This window comes from Petaurus breviceps, unplaced genomic scaffold, assembly GCF_028583685.1.
Source record: "Petaurus breviceps papuanus isolate PSGF00001 unplaced genomic scaffold, PetGlider_PUasm1.0 90903, whole genome shotgun sequence".
In the NCBI taxonomy this organism is placed as follows: Eukaryota; Metazoa; Chordata; class Mammalia; order Diprotodontia; family Petauridae; genus Petaurus; species Petaurus breviceps.
This window is the reverse complement of record NW_027187376.1, coordinates 18,508,659-18,528,153: the sequence shown is the minus strand read 5'-3', so window position 1 is coordinate 18,528,153 and position 19,495 is coordinate 18,508,659. Positions and strand designations below refer to the sequence as shown.

Genomic DNA, 19,495 nt, shown 5'->3' with positions numbered 1-19,495 from the left:
TTCACATCGTTATAGTCATTGTACGTATTGTTTCTTGGGCTTTGCTTTCACTCTTCTGCATTACTTTATACCAGTGGCTTCATGATTTTTTTGGTCTTATTTGTTCTTACAGCTCAGTAATATTCCATTGCATTCACATGTCAAAATTTATACAGCCATTGATCAGTCATTGAGCATATATTTTGCTTCCAGACTTTTATAATTATAAATGACACTTCTATCAATATATTTTTATGTATAGGCTTTTTTTTTTTTTGCTGCCATTAAGCTCTGTGAGGTATAAACCTGGCAGTATGGGGTCTCTGGATCAAAAAGCATGAACAGTTTAACTTTTCTTATATAATGCATTATTACTTTTTATTATCTCCTCTCTGTTCCCTCAGAAAGTCTCCTTTCCAAGAAAAAAATGACCTGTATAAACCAGGTTCCTACTGAACTTGGAATGGGGCTTTTGGATAACATTTTTAAAAACTGAAGCCTCTTAAGTCTCAATACCACACTAATACACACTTTCCTATTCCTAAGGATATACAGGAATCATGATTTTAAAGCTGGAAAGGGATCCTAGAGGTATATAATGTAAACCTATCATCTCATGGGGGAAACTAAGAATTTGATGTTAGGAAAAATCTAGTTTTGATTCCTGCCTCTGACATGTGTTAGCTTTGAGACCATGGGCAAGGCCCTTATCCTATCTGGGCTATCATTTCCTTTCTTCAGAAGTAGTTGGGAGGATCAAATGAGATAATGAATTTAAGGGTCTTGGCAAAGCTACAAGTGCTATATAAATATCAGTTATTATGGGAGAGAGCAGATTGAAGGAGGGATATCCAGTGGAATCGCTATTTTGGGGTGGTGGGTAGGGGGAAAAACGGGGAGAAAATTTGTAATTTAAAATCTTGTGGAAATGAATGATGTAAACTAGAAGTTAATAAAGCATTTGATAAAAAAAAAGAAAAGGATTTCAAAAATAAAAGTACAAACACTTAAAAAAATAAATATCAGTTATTTTTATTTTGTGTAATTTTTCATAACTAAAATCTGTCAAGATGAAACAGGATATTCAGTGAAATAGAATATTCAGCCAAAAAGCTTAGATTAGTTTTCCGTTTAGCAGGTTTGCTTCTGCTGAAGGTATTACAATTATAAAACACAACAAAAAGATTTGTCAATTTTAAAGATGTGTTATTAGTTTACATGTAAGGTGTCTGGTATGCTTTATGATACATTTTAGCTAAAAAATTGGGGACAAATATGTTTTAACCTGAACAAGATACATTTTAGCTAAAAAATTGGGGACAAATATGTTTTAACCTGAACAAGATACAGTTTGCATTCCCAACTATGTTTAGTTGGGCACCCACTGCTATCCTTTCTCCCTAAAGTGATAATTATGAAAAAGACTCATTACCATTGACAATTTATTTTTCAACTTAGTGGCTAGAACAGATGGATACTTGAATTAATGACATAATAGTTGGTATCTGTCCATAGGGAGCAGAGCCATAGTGATGGAATGTCAGTTTGGGCCAAGGAGGAAAGGTTTCCAGGCCAAAAAAAATGGAGAGCAGGAAAGCACCTCTTCCTGTCAGCTCTACAAAGCCACTTGTCCAGCACGGTAAGCTTCAGCTAGACTAGGATCCAAGGTAGGAAGGAGCATACCACTATTATTAGAAACAGAAAAAGATTGAGAATCAGAAGAATTTAACAAGTTTTTAAAATGTTACTTTGTTATTTTTGTTCAGGTATTGAAAGTGTTCCTCAAAGCCCCAAAAAAAGTAAAGACAAAATGGAACAAACTAGTAATTGGAATTTTGTGGGACTTTGTAATATTTTATTTTAGCATCAGATCTCATATCACAAAATATTCTAAAGATACTATTAACTCAGTTTATAGAATTTTCATATTTAAGCTGATAATGTTAATTTTAGGCAATATTTATATTTGAATCTCAAAGGAAATTTTAAAAAAATTTTAAAAAAATGAAAGGGTATAAAAATTTAAGCTTCTATATATTTTTCAGTGAATTGGCTTCAAGATTGACATGGGGAAATACCTCTATAGGTGATAAAATAATTTTTTCTCCATAAATCAACAAATGTTTACTGAGTAACTGCTATTTCTTTAGCGAATTGCTAGGTGCTGGTAACTGTTAAAGTATAAGATGATATACATGTCCATGAGGAACTCATAGTCTTGTTCAAGAAGCAAAGTACACATATGAAACAATTTGGAAACAAAACAAGTACATTTTTGTGTGCATGAGAGAATATGGTGTGACCTGAAGTTATCAGGGAACACTTCATGAATGTTACATAGGCCTTAAAGGATGGGATTTAGAGAAGAGCCAAGGATGTGTGTGTATGTGTGCATGTGTTGGGCAAAAGAGGAATTAGTATGCTGTGTTGGGAGACTGTACAAAGATTGGTTTGAAGAAGAAGCCAGAAGCATAAATAAGGCTGGCTAGGTCATGTGGGATCAGGTTATAGAGGACCTTGCACACCTAACTGAAAGGCTTGGATTTCATCAGAAGACAGTAAAAAAGCAATATAGGAAGGGTGTGTGATATAATGAAGCAAAATATCAATCTGGCTTTGTTGTGCAGGGTGACTTTGAGTGGGGCTTGACTGGAAATAAAAACAACTAGTAGATTATTATTAAAGTTATAACAAAATTATGAGATGTTGTAGTAATAGTAGAGAGGAACGCTAGGTCTCTGATATATTAACAAAAGCTGCTCAGATTCTTGGCTAATTTGGCTGAAGTAGCCAGCAGAAATGATCATTAGCAGACATTAGTGAAGTTTTATGTCATGTGTACTAGTTCATGTCAAGTTCTACACTGAGAAATAACCTTTTGTGCTTAATTTATTTTTTAAAAATCTCTTAAGTATAATCATTATGTGTGTATATACATGTGTATACATACACATATGGATATTATACCTAAAGGTGGTATGATTGATAATTTAGAATTCCTTGTGAATATTATGTAATAAACTGTCACCATCCTTTCATTTTTATAGGATTTACATTAAAAAGGTACAAAAATTTCCTGAGTATCAAGTTTCTACTGACCCAAAAATTGATAAGAAAATCATCAGAATGGAGCAGGAGAAAGCCTTTAACTTGCTGAAAAAGAATTTGATAGATGCTGGAGGGGTTATCAGGTATGAGTTTCATACTCTAACTTTGACATTTTCAGTTTGCCACCTAAATTGCCAGAATTACTCTGTAAGTAAATGTCCAAGGAGGGAAGTTTATCAGTTTTTCCTAGCTTGTTTTTTTTTTAAAGAAATATTCTAACTACTAGTTTACTAAGGATAAAGATGATTTTTCTTTGTGCCATTCTTGGAACTTATAAATGGTATCATAAATGGCATGGACAAAGAGTTTTCCAAATCTCAACTTTTTTTTTTCAAAATGATCTAGGTATAGGTCTTATTATTAGATTAAAAATTTCAACTTTGGTTTTACTGATGACAACCAAAAACAGAAAAAAAAGGAAAAAGTTGATTGAATTTAAATGTTACTCTGTTTCCTTAACAGAAATTTTTACCTGACAGCAATTTGCTATGATGTGATAGAAGCTAAGTGCAATAAGATAAGAGCTTAACATGACACATTTTCCTCATCCTTTGTGCTCTAGATAATAAGAAATTAGTGTTAGCCTTATCTCTAAATTTCTCACTTTTGTTAGGTTAGGCCAGGTTTCATTGTTGTTAAGTAACCATGGAATATCCTGCTTTCATGTGGCCTTTAAAAGATTTAGTTACATGGGAAATGAGCAGAATGGAAGCTTCTTTTGATCCAAATGTGTGTGATACTGTAAGTAATTTTCATTTCATCAAGTTACCATTGCAAACATGTAGTATAAAAACATCAATTAAAATACTATCCTTCCAAGCTAGTTCATTTGCCTAGTGGCTACTTTCTGCATTGCCATACAAGAGACCTGTGTTTGATTTCCAGTTGATTCTCTTGCTCATTGGGCCAACAGGAGCTGGGAGTGCTGTGGAGGCAGTGTTGTTGTGCCCCTGTGAGGGAAGAGTATCCCAAATAGCTCAACAGGCTCTGAATCACATCCACTCTTTGGATGAAAGGATGGTAGGTGCAATGCAGAATCTTCATTGGGGTAAAATGGAGGGTAAATGGGGTGATACCCATTTCAGGATATGATGGTTGACATTATTGTCTTTTTATTGTGAGGTAAAATTCCAATGATATAGAACTTAATATGAAATTACTTGTATATAATACTTTGATCCTCACTACCTTTTCAATTTTAGGTCTATCACAAGGTCTAAAAAGGTTTTTGTTTGATAGAGATACAATCTGACAGAAGTTGAACAGAACATGCATTATAATTTGTTATAAAACTGTGTTACCATGAAGTTTTGTCTTACTAGACTTCTATTCTTGATACTTTGAGTAGAAATGAATTTTTTCATTTCTGTTTTATACCTTAATTTAAAATTTTTCCTCTTTATTAGGTGGTATGTACAGTTGCCCACCCGAAAGGCTCATCAATATCATGAACTGCAGAAACCTTGCCTCGTTCCTTCTCCTTCCCCTCTCCTTGTGTCTTCACTTGATAATGAGGAAGATACAGTTCGGGATGAGAACTGTACATTATCCTCACGTCTACATCCACAAGTAGCAGATAAGATCAGAGACCTGGTATCTCAGGGAATAGAACAAGTCTATGCAGTGAGGAAACAACTAAGGTATAGTAGAAACAGTTGGTTTAAAGTTAAGTGTTCAACATCTATTCTTCCTCTCCATTCGCATAGCTCCCACTCTGTTTCATGCCCTCACTACCTTGTACCTGGACTACTAGTGTAGATTCCTCATTGGTCTCCCTCTGTTGTTCTCTCATGCATCTTCATACAGGTCCCCAAATAATCTTAATAAAACCATTTAATCTTTTAAAAACCAATGGGTCCTCGTTGCTTATAGGATAACATACTTTATTTTTGCATTTAAGTCCATTTACAGTTAATTTGGTTCCTGCTACCTCTCTAACTTTATTTCATATTGTAAATCTCTGTTACATCAAAATGGACTTTTAATCATTCCCAGAACTCAGAATTCCATCTTCTCCCTCCACAGGTTGTTTCTCATTCTCACTTCTGGAAGGCTTTCCCTCTTCATCTCTAACTCCTACATGCCTTGTCTTCCTTTGTGGCTCAGCTCTGGTGTCATCTTATTAAAGCTTAAAAGTTTCCTTTTATCATACTTAGCAGTGCACGTATTATATCCCTGCAGTCACAGGGCCTGGGAACCTGTGGCTTCAAGGCCACATGTGACCCTCTAGGTCCTCAAGTGCAGCCCTTTGACTGAACCCAAACTTCACAGAAGAAATTCCCTTAATAAAAGGATTTGTTTTGTAAAACTTGGACTCAGTCTAAAGACTGCCCCCAAGGACCTAGAAGGCCACATGTGGCCTCTCAGCTGCAGGTTCACCACCCCTGCTCTGATAGAATGTGAGTTCAATGAGGGCAGAGACTGTTTTGTTCTTGTCTTTGTATTGTTGGTATGTAACATATCATAGGTGCTTAATGAATAATAATAATAACTAGCATTTATATATTATTTGAGGTTACAAAGTACATATGTTATCTCATATCGTCACAATCCTGTGAATTATAGGTGCTATTATTAAATCCATTTTACAGATGAGGAAACTGAAACTAAGAGCAGGTGAGTGACTTGCCTGGGGTTACACAGTATCTGAGGCAGAATTCACATTCAGGCCTTCAGGACCCCAAATCCAGTTCTCTATCCAGTATGCCATGTAGCAGTTGAATCCTTTTCACCAAGTAGACAAGCAAAATGTTGTCATTTTATTAGAAAATATAACGCTTCCTGAATCAACAATTTCCCAGCAGAGTCTTGGCAAATTACAGTACTGTGATGGCCGATGCTTCCAATTATGTGTACAGTATTCAAATCTAGCAAATTTAACTAACTCTAAACTAACAAAATAGTGTATATGTCAAATCACATTAAAATAAAAATAATCATAGAAAAATCTCTGTGCACTCAAGTCTAAGACCTACCCAGTGGCCCAGATACTTCAGATATTTCACATAATATTTAATGAGGCAACTTTTGTAGTAGTCTTTTATAATGGATGAATTTGGATGGTCCCTTTTTAATGGAAATTGACCTGTAGATTTCTGTTCAGAATTCTTTGATATGAAACAAATAATTAAACTTTTTCACTTAAAATTAGGTCATTTGAAAACCAGAAGACTTGTTCATCATGTTAATAATGACAGTGATGGTTGGCATATATATTGTACTTTAAAGTTTACAGTACACTTTATATACATTATTTCATTTGCTTCTTTTATCAGCTTTGGGAGGTAGGTACTTAATCATATTATTATGATTTCCATTTTATAGACTAGTAACCTGAAGTTCAGAGGGTTTTTTCATGTTAAAATTTAGCAACTTGTCCATGATCACATAGCTAGTAAATGTCAGAGATCTAGGGTTCAGAATCAATTAATGATTACAATCTAGGCTGATGCTTGTTATCCTCTTATGTACTGTTTTGGGGAAATACCAGTAACATTTCTGCTTGTGTATTTATAGATCCTTCTGATCAGCAGTTATCTTAGCATTTTTTTTTTACTCAGTTCATATTTAATATATACTAGAGTAGGAATCCTTAACCTTTTTTATGTCATGGACCCTTTTAGCAGGCAAGTAAAGCGTATGGAACTCTCTTAGAATAATATTTTCAAATACATAGTATTACAAAAGAAACCAATTATATTGAAATACAGTTACCAAAATGTTTTTTAATACAAGTTAATGGATTCCAGGTTAAGAATCCCTGCATCATTATAACATGTTAAAATCCAGAATTTAGTAAACTTCAAACCCTATCCTAATAATATCAGAAGATCTTTGTCTCACCTAGAAAAGATTGTATAAGTAGACTCTAAGGAGAATGTTATAGCATGACATGAATATATTTTCTGTATTAACTTATATGTTACTTAACTAATAACGTGGTTTATCTAATAATGGCTCAAATTTTCTACATGTATTCTCATTTTCATCATGTACTTCACATTTGGTATAATTACCATATTTCTTTCTGTACATTATGTTTCATAAATTATTCCATTATTCTCAACTATTTCATTGATCCTCCCTTGTTCTTCCTGGGGCAGAAAAGGCTTATTCTTTTCAGTTATCCCCATAAAATGCTAAAATAGTTTACATATAGCCAATTTGGAGAAAGAAAACATTAAAGTTTTCTCATCCATGTGGGTTCTAGAAAACTCTATCATAGAAAAATTAAAAGTGGGAAAATATAATAGGTTATGGAGTTAATAAGCCATACTTTGTATGAAAAAATCTTTCTGGTTTTGGTTTCATATATGTTTTACATTATTTTTCCCTTTTCATATATCCACAGAAAATTTGTGGAGAGGGAATTGTTCAAGCCTGATGAGATACCTGAAAGACATAATTTGTCCTTTTTCCCAACTGTGAATGACATAAAAAATCACATTCATGAGGTACAGAAATCCTTGAGAAATGGGGAGATGGTGTATAATTCAGAAACTCCTCCAGCTACGGTATGTTTGGAAGTACATTTGATTTCTTTTTTTTTTTTTTGGAGGGAAATTTGGATTAAGCAACTTGCCCAAGGTCACACAGCTAGTAAGTGTTAAGTGTCTGAGGTCACATTTGAACTCAGGTCCTCCTGACTCCAGGGCCAGTGCTCTCTTCACTGTGCCACCTAGCCACCCCACATTTGATTTCTTTTGTGGTTCTTAGCTTTCTTTTGCTGTTGTGTCTATAATAGGTTCCATTCATGATGTTAGCCAGCATTTAGTTTACTTCTTGGAATTTATTTATAAAAAAAAATTAGGTTGTGAAAAAAGTCACTCTGAAAATGTATGTTATTTCTCTTAACCTTATAGCATTGTTTTCTAATAGTTTTTTTTTCCATTTAAACGACTAGACCTGAACGTTTTCTTTATTAAGAAAATTATAAAAATAAATGAGTGATAACCAGAGGTAATGGAATGTTTGTCATCTAAACAAATCACTGAGGATAGACGAATTGCCAGATTTCTCCTTAATAATGGCATTACTTCAGAGACTCAGAATCATGGAGTAGCAAGATCTAGATCCAGTCCCATTATTTTAGACTGAGGAAACTGAGGTCCTTAGAGATTAAGTGACTCATCCCAGTACTGATAATTGGTACTTAATTAGTTTCACTTTCCAAACAACTTACTGATGTAAATTTATTCTAATTATCCTGTGACTAAAAAAGTTTTCCCTAAATTTTACTGATGGTATAGTTAGAACAGTGAAATTACCAGGTAGATTTACATGCACTTGCAACTGTGAAGTAATGAGATTAATGTCCACATGTGGCTCGAACAAAAAAGATAATGAACTTCATCCTATTCTCTTTATTCTCAAACCCATACCACACAGATCTGGTACATCTGGAATTTCCCAGATCTTCTGGCCTAGGAAGAATGAAAACTCATTTTCATGTTAAGTCAGATGAAATGTGTTGTTTCTAGGTGCTTCAGAGGTATTTTAACTGAAAAAACAGTGCCTGAGAGATAAGGTTTCAGGATTTAGATTTCGGGCTGGAAGGGAGCTCCCTGTCATTGGCAAGCTCTTATAAGTGCCTGTGATACAAAGAAAGGTAAAAACCAATCCCTGCTCTCAAGCTCAGTGTAATTGGGGAGAAAACATGAAAACAACTATGTTCAAGCTTGATACAGGTGGGGCCATTAAGGAAAAACCCTTCATTTTATAGATAAGGAAACTGAGGACTGGAGTGGTTAAATGTCTTATCAGCCCAAGGTGTCAAAGCACAGGGCTAATCCTTCATTTACCCTATAATTGTAGTGAGGATAGGTTTAGGGTCCTAGCCCTAATTCTTTCTTTAAGCCATTTCTCTGCTCTTCTATTAATCTTCTGATAAGTGAAGAGAGATAAGAGGAGTCACTGGAATAGTGGGGCCTCAGGTGCTAATGATTTCTTCTTGGTACCCTTCAAATGGGGTATCTTGCATGTTGAAGGTGATTTCAAGGTACTCTTGAGGGAGAAGAAATGTACCAAAGTGGAATATTATTTTCTTGTAGCTTTTGGAGTCATTCTCATTACTTTTTACCTTGTAAAACTTTTGTCACTTTTGCAGTGACACTGAAATCTTGAAAGTTATGCAGAAGTTACCAGCATTTTTGCTTTGTAATAGATTGGCCGTGGTCATAGCATAATAATCTAAGTAACTTGAGTACCCAGACATGAAGAAAGCAAATACATACTAAAAGATAACTGCAATTGGAAAAAAATAGAAAGGATAACAAATAATTATTGCTAATTTTCAGTCTTGTTCCTTTTATATGTATATTTCCACATGTTTGCTGAATAGTTTATTTTTCATTTCAGTTCCAATGGACCACAGACAATGGGAACATTCTCACAGAGACTGTAACAGTTACATTTGCATCACCATCCACTGAGGGTAGGCTCATGATGAATATAATTTTAAAATATTTTTAAGTGTATCTGAACAATTACAAATTTCCCTGAAGAACAATTTGCACATTTTCTTATAAATACAAAAGATAATCAGTTGCTAAGCTAACTAGAGGGCTAAGAGAGTTCTACCAGCAACCACCTTGAGGTTGTTTGAACCAAAAAAGTCCCTTTGACCCAAAAGTTAAGGCCTTTTGATTTTTTTTTTTTTGCTTTCCTCTTTCTTTTTGCAGTATATTCTTATTTTGTTTCTCCCAATCTTTATCTTCCAAGAGTCTTTTCAGACATTGGTTATCATGACATAAAAAAGCTTTGTGTCGATATACCACAGTGCTGGTTAATATACATGATAGGCATAGTGTTATTGATTAGTTACTGATTGTTGCATATAAGGAGGTGGCAGCAAGAGGATTAAAGTTTTAAATCCTGGAATTAATTATGAATGGAGGTTACAAAATCTCTTTTCTAAAGGTTTTTTTTTTTTTTTAAGGATAGGGTCCTTATATATCTGGAGAAATTTAGGTGTACCTCTGCCTAAAAACATGAAAAATGGACTGACAAGATCGTCTTATAAAGTCCTATAATCCAGTTTTTTAAATCAACTCAAGTGATGAGGGACTGGAATAAATTGCCCTGGAATTCAGTAGAAATAGTTCTTGTTTTAACAGTTCATTGGTGATCTGATTTGCTTTAGGAAGCTCACCAGGAGAATCAATTATTACAAAAGTGGAAGCAGATCAGACAGGGGAGTCTTTGTCTCCAGAGACAGCACACTTGCTCTCTTCACTCTCTTCATTTCAGCCCAAAATATTTGCACAGTTGCAGGTAGGTGTTCAACAAAGCAGCCTAGTTTAATTTCCATTCATATTCTCAAAGAATTTATATTTTCTTTTTTATTTATTGATATAAAGGTTATGATAATTTTCACAGATAATTCATTCCTTATAAATTCCTATTTTAGAAATAATGTAGCACCTTTTACATTGATTGAAGATATACTGAATGTGAATTGAATATAAATACAGTAAAATTTAGTTTTTACCTTCTTAGTATCATATAGTGATAGAATCAAAAGATTTTAGAGGAAGGAACCTTTTTTTTGTCCCATTCAAGTGTCTGAATGTCAAACAGTATCCTATTAAAAAAAATGTGCCTCAGTTAAACATTTTGCTAAGTGATTTTTATGTTTTACAGGGTTTACAGTTACAACCAGCATTCACCTCTACTGATGGAACAACTGCTTTGATATCAGTAAATAGCCATTCTCATTCTACATCTTCGAACCTTCTGGATTCAGTAGGAAGTGCTGTAATGAACCATTCTCTTGTGTTCACTCAAGGACATAACCTTCAAGCAGGAGCCTGCCTGACACAGAATCATCCTGCTTCCTCCATACTTGGTAACCTTCAAGGGCCAGATGAGAACCTTGTTACAATGGGCCAACTAGTAGCAGTTGGAGGTGTTGAGGATGCAGGAAACCTGGAAGGAAGCATTCATCAGATTTTTTTGGGAGATGTACAAACCATTCCAATCAGGATTGTGAACAGCAACCCAACTCTTAGTAAGTCGAAACCAGCCTACTAATATTTGTGAAATTAGCAGTATACCAAAACATTCAAGAAAAACTTTGTAGTGTGCTCAGTGGATTTACAATCTCAGTAGAGTAAGTTAAAATAAGACTGCAGAAGAAAGAGGGGAAAATCTCAGTACTTAGAATTAAACGTTTATTTTATTTTTCTTAGCTTCTATTGTCCTTCCCAACTTCTTAGTTTAAAAATTAAAACCACTAAATCTAATCAAAACTAAAATCAATAAAGTTTCCAAAATTAAGTCAATAAAGGTGCAAAACCAATAAGGGCTTTCATGGTGGTTTTGAAGGTGTGAAGAGTAATCTACTTCATACATAAAAATAAAGAAACATTTAATGGGAAGATAAAGGATGGAAATACATATATAGTAAAATTAATCATAAATACAAAGTGAAGGGACTGAGGTTCTTCAGGAAAGAAAAGAAGAAAAAGTAGAATTGACATCAGTCAAATTGCAGTGGAAGAAAAAGAAATAAGAATTTTAGCTAGGAACCACTAAGATTCAATTTTGTGCCCCAGTAGATCTGGAAAGGATGAATGAACCCATTTTCCCCAGTCATTGGAAGCAGTAATGAGCTTTATCAATTTCAAGTACACTGTCAGCTGCAACTTAGAGGAGTAAATTCTTCCTTTCTTTCCTTCTTGGCAGCAATTTATTTGTCTGAAGTTTGACATCTAGGGTAGGCAAACCACCACTGAATGTAATAAAGAGGAAAAGAAGGGGCTCCTGTGTCTCATGCTTTTGTCTTAGGATTGTTGCAGGTGTGTGAATTTTTCTTACCTAAAACAGACATCAGACTCAGCTGTTGCAGCCACAGGTAACAGGTACATCTTGTAGGAGTAGTAAAATAGCATGGGAAATAAAAGACAGTGTAACATTTTACAGACTTAGAAAGTTCGTGAGTTGGTCACAGTGAATTGAGAGAAAAAAAGGAAGGAATAGCATGGCTATAAAACAAGACATTCATTATATCACTTCACAAGGAAGATATTAGCAAATCATCAAGAATGACATGTTAGAATGATCAGCTGTAATAACTTAAAACTGACTAACAGTGAAGTCAGTTCAGTCAACAAGCATTCATTACAAACTTAGGATGAGCCAGGCTTTGGGCTAAGCACTGGGGATTCAGAGATAAAAATGAATAAGTCCCAGTCTTCAATAATAACCAGCATTTATATGGCATGTTAGGGTTTGCACAAAGTATTTTACAAATACGACTTCAGTGTATCCTCCAGCAACCCTGGAGGGTGGGTGCTGTGATTATTCCTATCTTACAGATGAGAGCACGGAGACAGGGAGTCAGCTAGTAATTGTCCCAGGGGACATTTGAACCCAGGACTTCTTGACTTCAGGTCCAGCACTCTGTCCACTGAGCAGCCTAGTTGCTGTCTTCAGGAGGCTTCCTTTCTAATGAGAGAGTAAGGTGGTATCTCCATAGAAATAACTGAAAGTGTGACTACATCTGTCAGAGACTTAAAGTGAGGATCATTCTCTTAAATCACCTGTTTCTGGTAATGAGTTTTTATCAGAATTAAAAATGATGTGCTTTCCTTCCTGGATAGACACAAGTGGCAATGTTGATTGTCATTAGGGCATGAACTCTTTTTTTTTATTTTTTTTTTATTTTTCAAATGCTTTATTAATTTCCGATTTATATCATTCATTTCCTCCAGATTTTGAGTTACAAATTTTCTCCCTGTTTTTCCCCTACCCACCACCCCAAAATAGCAGTCCCACAGGATATCCCCTCCTCCAATTTTCAACTTTTCCAGAGGCTGTCTATGCCCCAGTGTCTGTATATCTTATTTCCCAATTACATGTAAAATAGTATTAATAATAGTGCATATATATATATATATATATATATATATATATCAATATTTGATTTTAAAACTTTGAATTCCAGATTCATTCCTTTCCTCCCTTGTCACCCACCCTTACTGGGAAGATAAGCAGTTCATTATAGGTTATACATGTGTGGCTAATGCAAAACAATAACATAGTAGATATATTGTAAAAGACTGACTATATTTCCCTCCCTCCTATCCCACCTCCCACTTGTTCTATTTTCTACTTTGATCCGTCCCTTTTCAAAAGTGGGTGCTTCCAACTTCCCTCCCCCCCAGCCTGGGGCATGAACTCTTAATTGTTTTTTCAATAATGGTAGTGGATTTGTATGATGCCTTCACATTATGGTCCACTCTCCATTATAGTCAGTGGCCCACATAGGAAAGATTAGTGGGCAGGCAGGACTGGAAGTCCTGACAGCCTCAGCCTCATTAGCATCACGTTCTAACCAAGTTAGCCAGTCACAGACAGCATAAGATATGTTTTTTTATAGCTGATCATTACTATTAGCTAACCTCACTGGATCACTTCTTTTTACTCAAATTATTGAGCTGGATAATTTTTAGGAAGAATTTTTATAATTTTATTGAGAAAAACAAAAATACATACCGTGAAACTAGTTATTCCCAAACTTCATCCTAATCTCCATTCCTATTCATTTCTTTTTTTTCCCTATTCAAATCTTTTTTTTTCCTTTTTTAGAGGGCAATTGGGGTTAAGTAACTTGCCCAAGGTCACATAGCTAGTTGTGTGTGTGTGTGTGTGTGTGTGTGTGTGTGTTTTTAAGTGTCTGAGGCTGGATCCAAACTCAAGTCGTCCTGACTCTAGGGCCTGCTCTCTACTCACTGCACCACTTTGCCACCCCTCCTATTCAATTCTTATTTGGAAGAACTATGATAATTTCCTTAAGAAGACATTCATTTTTTAAAAACATTGACTGAAATAGTTTTAAATACTGTCTAGCTAACTAAAAAAAAGCATTGTAATTATGTATCACTGAAGAACACTAAGGGTTCAGAACCTTGTGCCAGAGGGCTCCTGAGAGGTCTATTCAGTGGTAGACCTAACAAGATTACCTTTTTGAAATAGAACTCTCAGGAATTCTTGAATTGGATTAGAATTTGAGTGGCCACTTGAACTTGATAAGAACTCCCAGAGCTACTCAAACCAGATATTCAGTATTTCTTTCTTGGCTGACGTGTGCTTCACATATATACACTTGGTACATATGACTCTACCTTTCAAGAGCTGTGTGGTTGCTTTAACGTTCTTTTCATCAATTGAAAAAAAAAATTGACATCCCAGAGAGAGAGATGAAGGTTTCAACCGAGACCTCCTACTTCCCTGTTTTCAGTAGTGCTGCTGTTACTTACTGAATTTAGATTTATTTAGTTTCAACTGCTTTGAAATCAGTTTAAGGTTAGAAATTATACATACTGAAAGCTCATTTTTCTGGTAAATAGAACAAATGAAAAGTACAGATAATCAAGTTAAAATATTCTTTAAAGTTACAACTTTTTTTTTTCTTCAGAATTAGGACAAACATGAGTTTCTTGACAAACAGAAAATTTCCATTAACTTATAACTACACAAGCATGGAAACCTTTATAATTAAAGGTTGTTGAAATGGTGCCACATTTAAGTTTTTGCTGCACATGTTTCTAACTGTACAAATATCTGAATTTTCCCTTTAAAAAAAGGGAATTTTGTTGCCTTAATTCACATAAATATTCAGTAGCATCCTATGTTCAAAAACTAACTAGGCTGACAAACATCTGTTTGAAAAATCTTACTTAGTAGGGTTTTTTCTCGTTTAATTAGCTAGTTATTTTTAGAAGAGACATTTAGAGAATATCTTTACAATTTTGCCTACATTCCTCTCCTTTTTTGTTGTTAGTTTTGTTCAAGAAATATAATTCTTTCATCTTTTCACACAAAAAGAGTGACATGAATGTTATAAATCACAAAATTGTTGCATTTTCAAGTATACAACCTAGAGTTTAAATTACTATTATATTTTAAACTATTGTCATGCTTGGCTTCTAAAAATATGTAATTCTAAAGATCCTATTGTTGTTAAAAGTGCCGACCTTAATATCTGTCTATTGTTTGTTTTTAAAGTTGAAGAAAATCTACAAGGTCCTATTTCTGTGAGTCAAGTTAAAGAAGAGCCCAACGAACCACCATTATCTGAGCAAGTAAATAATATCCTGGACAGAAATACCTCATCCATGGTTTAAGTTTCTCAAGACTTTTTAAGACTTAAAATTTTGAAAAATTCACCTCTCTTGGAAATGAAAGTCTGTGGTGTCAAAATGGTGCCATTCTTCACAGTGGCATTGTAAAGAGTATATTATAGAATAGTTCTAATGGATACTGATAATGATTTGTGCCAATTCAAAGTCATTATGTTACCTTACAAAAGAGTTTCTCTTCTCAGTTTTGGATAGATCTGCTATTTCTAAATAGTCTGATTTAACCAGTATTTCAAAAAGTAGGCTAAAATGAATGACTTGCAAAGGTTTGGTGCCAATGTAAATATTTCTCCTATTCATCTCATAGAAAGTCCTATCTGATTTTGGTGCTTTGTAGCTGACAAAAACATGTTATTACATACATCAGTCATATCTAATAGACTTTTTTCTTTTTCCTATTATCTTTTTTTAAGAAACAAGATGCTAGGGCTTAAACTGCTAAAGGAGGGAAATGGTTTTTATATAGCAGAGCCTATTTGGTACTAGTGGGAAAAGGTACTAAAACAATGAAGAGATTAAATATAAGGAAGAAAGTTACATGCCAGGCTAAAGAAAATATGGGTGACAAATGAAAGCATATTGCAAATATAAAGAGTCTCATTTGTTAAAATCATTTTTAACTTTATAAATTATCTTTTCTTGGGTTACAATCTGTTTCACCTGGAAAGAAACACAGTGGTTTTCACATTATGACTATTAACAACCCAGTCACTTCTGGTGAAATGTGGCTGTACTTCAGCTACTTCCCCTTTAACTTTTTGCACTTCCATTTACAAAGAGCTAGAAATAGTTTTCATAAGGATACCTGGAATATTCTAAGTACAGAGAATCCTATATCCTTAAGTAACTTGAATTACACAGAAAAGCAATAGAAGTACATGTAGCATATATACAGTGTTTATAGCTAAAACACTACCATCGATGGAATTAGAGAACTTTTGAGAACCTGAAAAGGTTCCCAGAGTTTCAGGCAATTTACAAAGCTTTTTAAACTGATCTCAGAGGATTTTTCTTTATCTTACATTAAAAAAAAATGGGCATATATTTACAGTTTTTCCATGCCAAACAAAATTCTTCATGGATTGACTGGCATTTAGAACTAAGGTATTTCCATTAAAAATATTTATGCATAAAATTTATTGTTATTTATAATAGTAAAATGTATTGATCTATTATTGCATTTGCTAATTAATATTTACTTCAAAGGCCAAGTGTCATAGTAGCATTTTCAGTATAAGCCCCTGTTTTCAGGTATTGCTAAAGCCAGAAAAGTCAAATAGTTGTCAGAAATTCACCTTAATTACATTTTTTATTTTAAAAATTATAAAGAAGGGTGTATCAATGTTAGATTTAAAGATCCAGAATTTTCACATGGACAATGCAAAATGATGTTTGATGTTAATATTTTGACTACTCTGAATCACTTTTTGTTTTTCTAAATTGATTACAGTCACGAAGGATTCTCATCCTTTATCCCTTTCAATTATTTTAGTGTCTGTTTACATTTAGAGAGTTCTTTCATTCCAGGTGGATGAAGAATAGAACCTGTATCTTAATTATAAATGTTTTTGCTTTTTTATATTTAATTTCATACTCTTGTTATTATTTAATATAAGTTAAATATCTAAAACTTTTTAGTGAGAAATATTTTTTCCCCTGAGGAATAAAAATATTTAATGTGGGCATTCATGATGATTCCAACTCTGCCAGATCTAATTATGTTAAGTCTGTTATACTTGATAAATTTTTGTGCTAAGTCCACTGATAATTTGCCTTAAACTTAAATTTCTACTAAAGTTTGTAGTATCTTTCCTAAAACCATTGAGTGAGTTTGTTGAGTTGTCCATATTAATTTCAAATTTGGGGATATGAAGGCCAAAAGAAATTACTTTTACTTTCCACTGTTGCCTCTCAAACTAGTGTTTTATTGCTCTCTTCCTTAAGATTTCAAATAGTTAAATTTCTGTCTTGCTGATATTAATGATAGAAATTATTGATTTGACATTTTCACTGTTTCTTTTGGAGATTTATCTCTTCCCTTTAGTTATTTAATTGCTCAGTGAAATGCTAATTAATGAGTATATCTTGTTCTGTTACTTTATGCTAAAGAGATGTCAGAGAATAGAAACCTTAACTCTCCATCAGAAGAGATGTTTATACAAATAGTCTTCTCATCTCATTTTGCTGAATCTCTGCTTTTTATTATTAGAACAGAAAGCAACAGTGTAACTTGAAAACAAATATAAAAGAATGCTTAAATCCTTGATTTTATATTCTTTCAATTATATAGGTAGACACTGGAATTATCAGTATTTTCATCTAGGTTTTTCACTGAGTAGTTCTTCCAAAAGTGACTGCCAAACAAGTTCTAGAAACAATATTCTTTGTCCTCCAACTGCATGCTCAGGTTATATCAGTGTTGTCTTTGAAGATGCCTAGGCTTTTGTTATTTTTTAAAAAGTGTTTACATATATTGTCTTAGATTTGTTTCAAGGCATGTATTGAAATTGTCATAGTGTATAACATTTTCTATAACCACACAGTTGGCATTCTCCTCCTAAGTGTTATATGGCAAAATTTTACATGTTCTCTTATATGTAATATTTGATAAAGTGGATCCAGGTAGTGCATTTAAAATAAGCAGGGAAGGATTCAGAATTTACATTTGGACAAAATTTCTGAACTATTAATTGATTATCTTTATTCTGTTCATATTCCAAGCCACCAAATTTATTTTAAGCCCGCAAGTCACTTGTAGTTAAACAACTACAGTTTCCCTCAATGTCAGTTTCCCATAAAGGCAGTTACTATCTTTAAAACAAAAGGCTCATGCATGTAAAAACTGTTTTCTAAACATGGATGGTAATATGGAGGAAAGTGATAGAAAACATGGGTCCCTTATTTTGGTCTTGACCAGAGTTTTTAGTGTTAAACCAAACCAATCCAAGTTTTCCCTTTCTTTATATGCTGTCGAGACATGCTTAATCATGTGGATATGAAAAATGTTGTTTAACTTGTATAAAATTTAAAAAGAGATAAAGTGTATATTTACTGTAACTTAATGTATAGTGTTCTTGTTATAATGTAATTTTTTTTAAACTTAAACCAAAAAAGCCTTTTTAAAAAAAAAACTTGTTATAAAAATTTTTATATTTCCCTTGGAAATTGAGGTGCTTTTTGTTTATTTTGATGCTATAAAATAAACATCTTGTTACCTGACTACTTTGATAGTGAAACTTATCAAACTTATGTTCTAGGAATCTGAAAATACTTAATTAAGCACAACTAGTAGAAGCAGAACAACTAGCAGAAGATGAGGAAGTTAGCTTAAAGCCCTGTAACCATAACAACCATTGACATTTAAAGGAATTCCTTTAAAGATGGAGAAAGGATCATTTGTATGCGTTTCTAGTCTTGCTTATTTCTTCTTTCACTCTTTCCTTTTCATTTTCTTCACTCTTACTTCACTGTCTTTCTCAGTGGGGGTGGAAGTCCTTCTTCTACCAGCAGGTATGCCAAATTAACTTATGGTTCAGAAGCCTTGGATGATAGACCATAATGTTTAATTAACAACTTCAATTATGGTAGCCAAGCCTTAGTGCCAGAAAGGTCCACACCTGTTTCACTTGAGTAGAAAATCACAGACTTTAAGAACTGGACCTAGTCCCACTCTATCACACCCCTCAAAAAAAGTCATCCAGTTACCTCCTGAAAATTGATGGTGATATGGAATGCACTTGTTCCCAAATAGCACATTCTACTTTTGAGCAGCTCTTGTTAAAAGTTTTCTTTCATTGAGTTCAAGTCTTCTCCAGTGCAATTTTTAATCATTGCTCCTAATTCTGACCCTCTGAGGCCAAGCATAGCAATTCTGATACTCAATAGCCCTTCATAAATGGCTGCCTAGTTACCACCTAAGTCTTTTCTTCTCCAAGGTAAGCATCCCCAGGTAAATCAACTGTTCATCAACATAACATGGTCTCCAGTCCTCTTACCAACCTGGTAATATGTTTAAGGCCCTTGGATCACAAGTAAAGAAGATCCTTTTCAGCTATTTTTATTATTCATTGCCCAGTAGGTGGTGACAGTTTTACTTTGCAGAAGAATTTACCTTGGCTGTCTGATGGCAACTGTTGTGTCCACTTATCAAACCAGTGATTGGGGAAATGAAAGAAAAAAATGTCCCTTTTTTCCTAGGTAATTTTTGCTTTACACACAGAAATGATAATAAATTGGATCTAATTTTGTAGTATGGGAGGGTAAAA

The 19,495-nt window shown here is 33.9% G+C and overlaps 1 protein-coding gene across 1 annotated transcript in view; it reads left to right on the top strand.

Moving 5' to 3' along the window:
- Nucleotides 1–18,450, top strand: part of CARF (calcium responsive transcription factor) — a 52,178-nt gene extending 33,728 nt beyond the window's left edge. Inside the window, exons 9-16 of the mRNA XM_069075335.1 lie at nucleotides 1,495–1,618; nucleotides 3,027–3,170; nucleotides 4,494–4,727; nucleotides 7,439–7,601; nucleotides 9,445–9,520; nucleotides 10,229–10,359; nucleotides 10,729–11,095; nucleotides 15,097–18,450. Coding sequence (XP_068931436.1) covers nucleotides 1,495–1,618; nucleotides 3,027–3,170; nucleotides 4,494–4,727; nucleotides 7,439–7,601; nucleotides 9,445–9,520; nucleotides 10,229–10,359; nucleotides 10,729–11,095; nucleotides 15,097–15,215 — 1,358 coding nt within the window. The 3' untranslated portion in view covers nucleotides 15,216–18,450. The remainder of the gene's footprint in view (nucleotides 1–1,494; nucleotides 1,619–3,026; nucleotides 3,171–4,493; nucleotides 4,728–7,438; nucleotides 7,602–9,444; nucleotides 9,521–10,228; nucleotides 10,360–10,728; nucleotides 11,096–15,096) is intronic.
- Nucleotides 18,451–19,495: the final 1,045 nt, after the last annotated feature.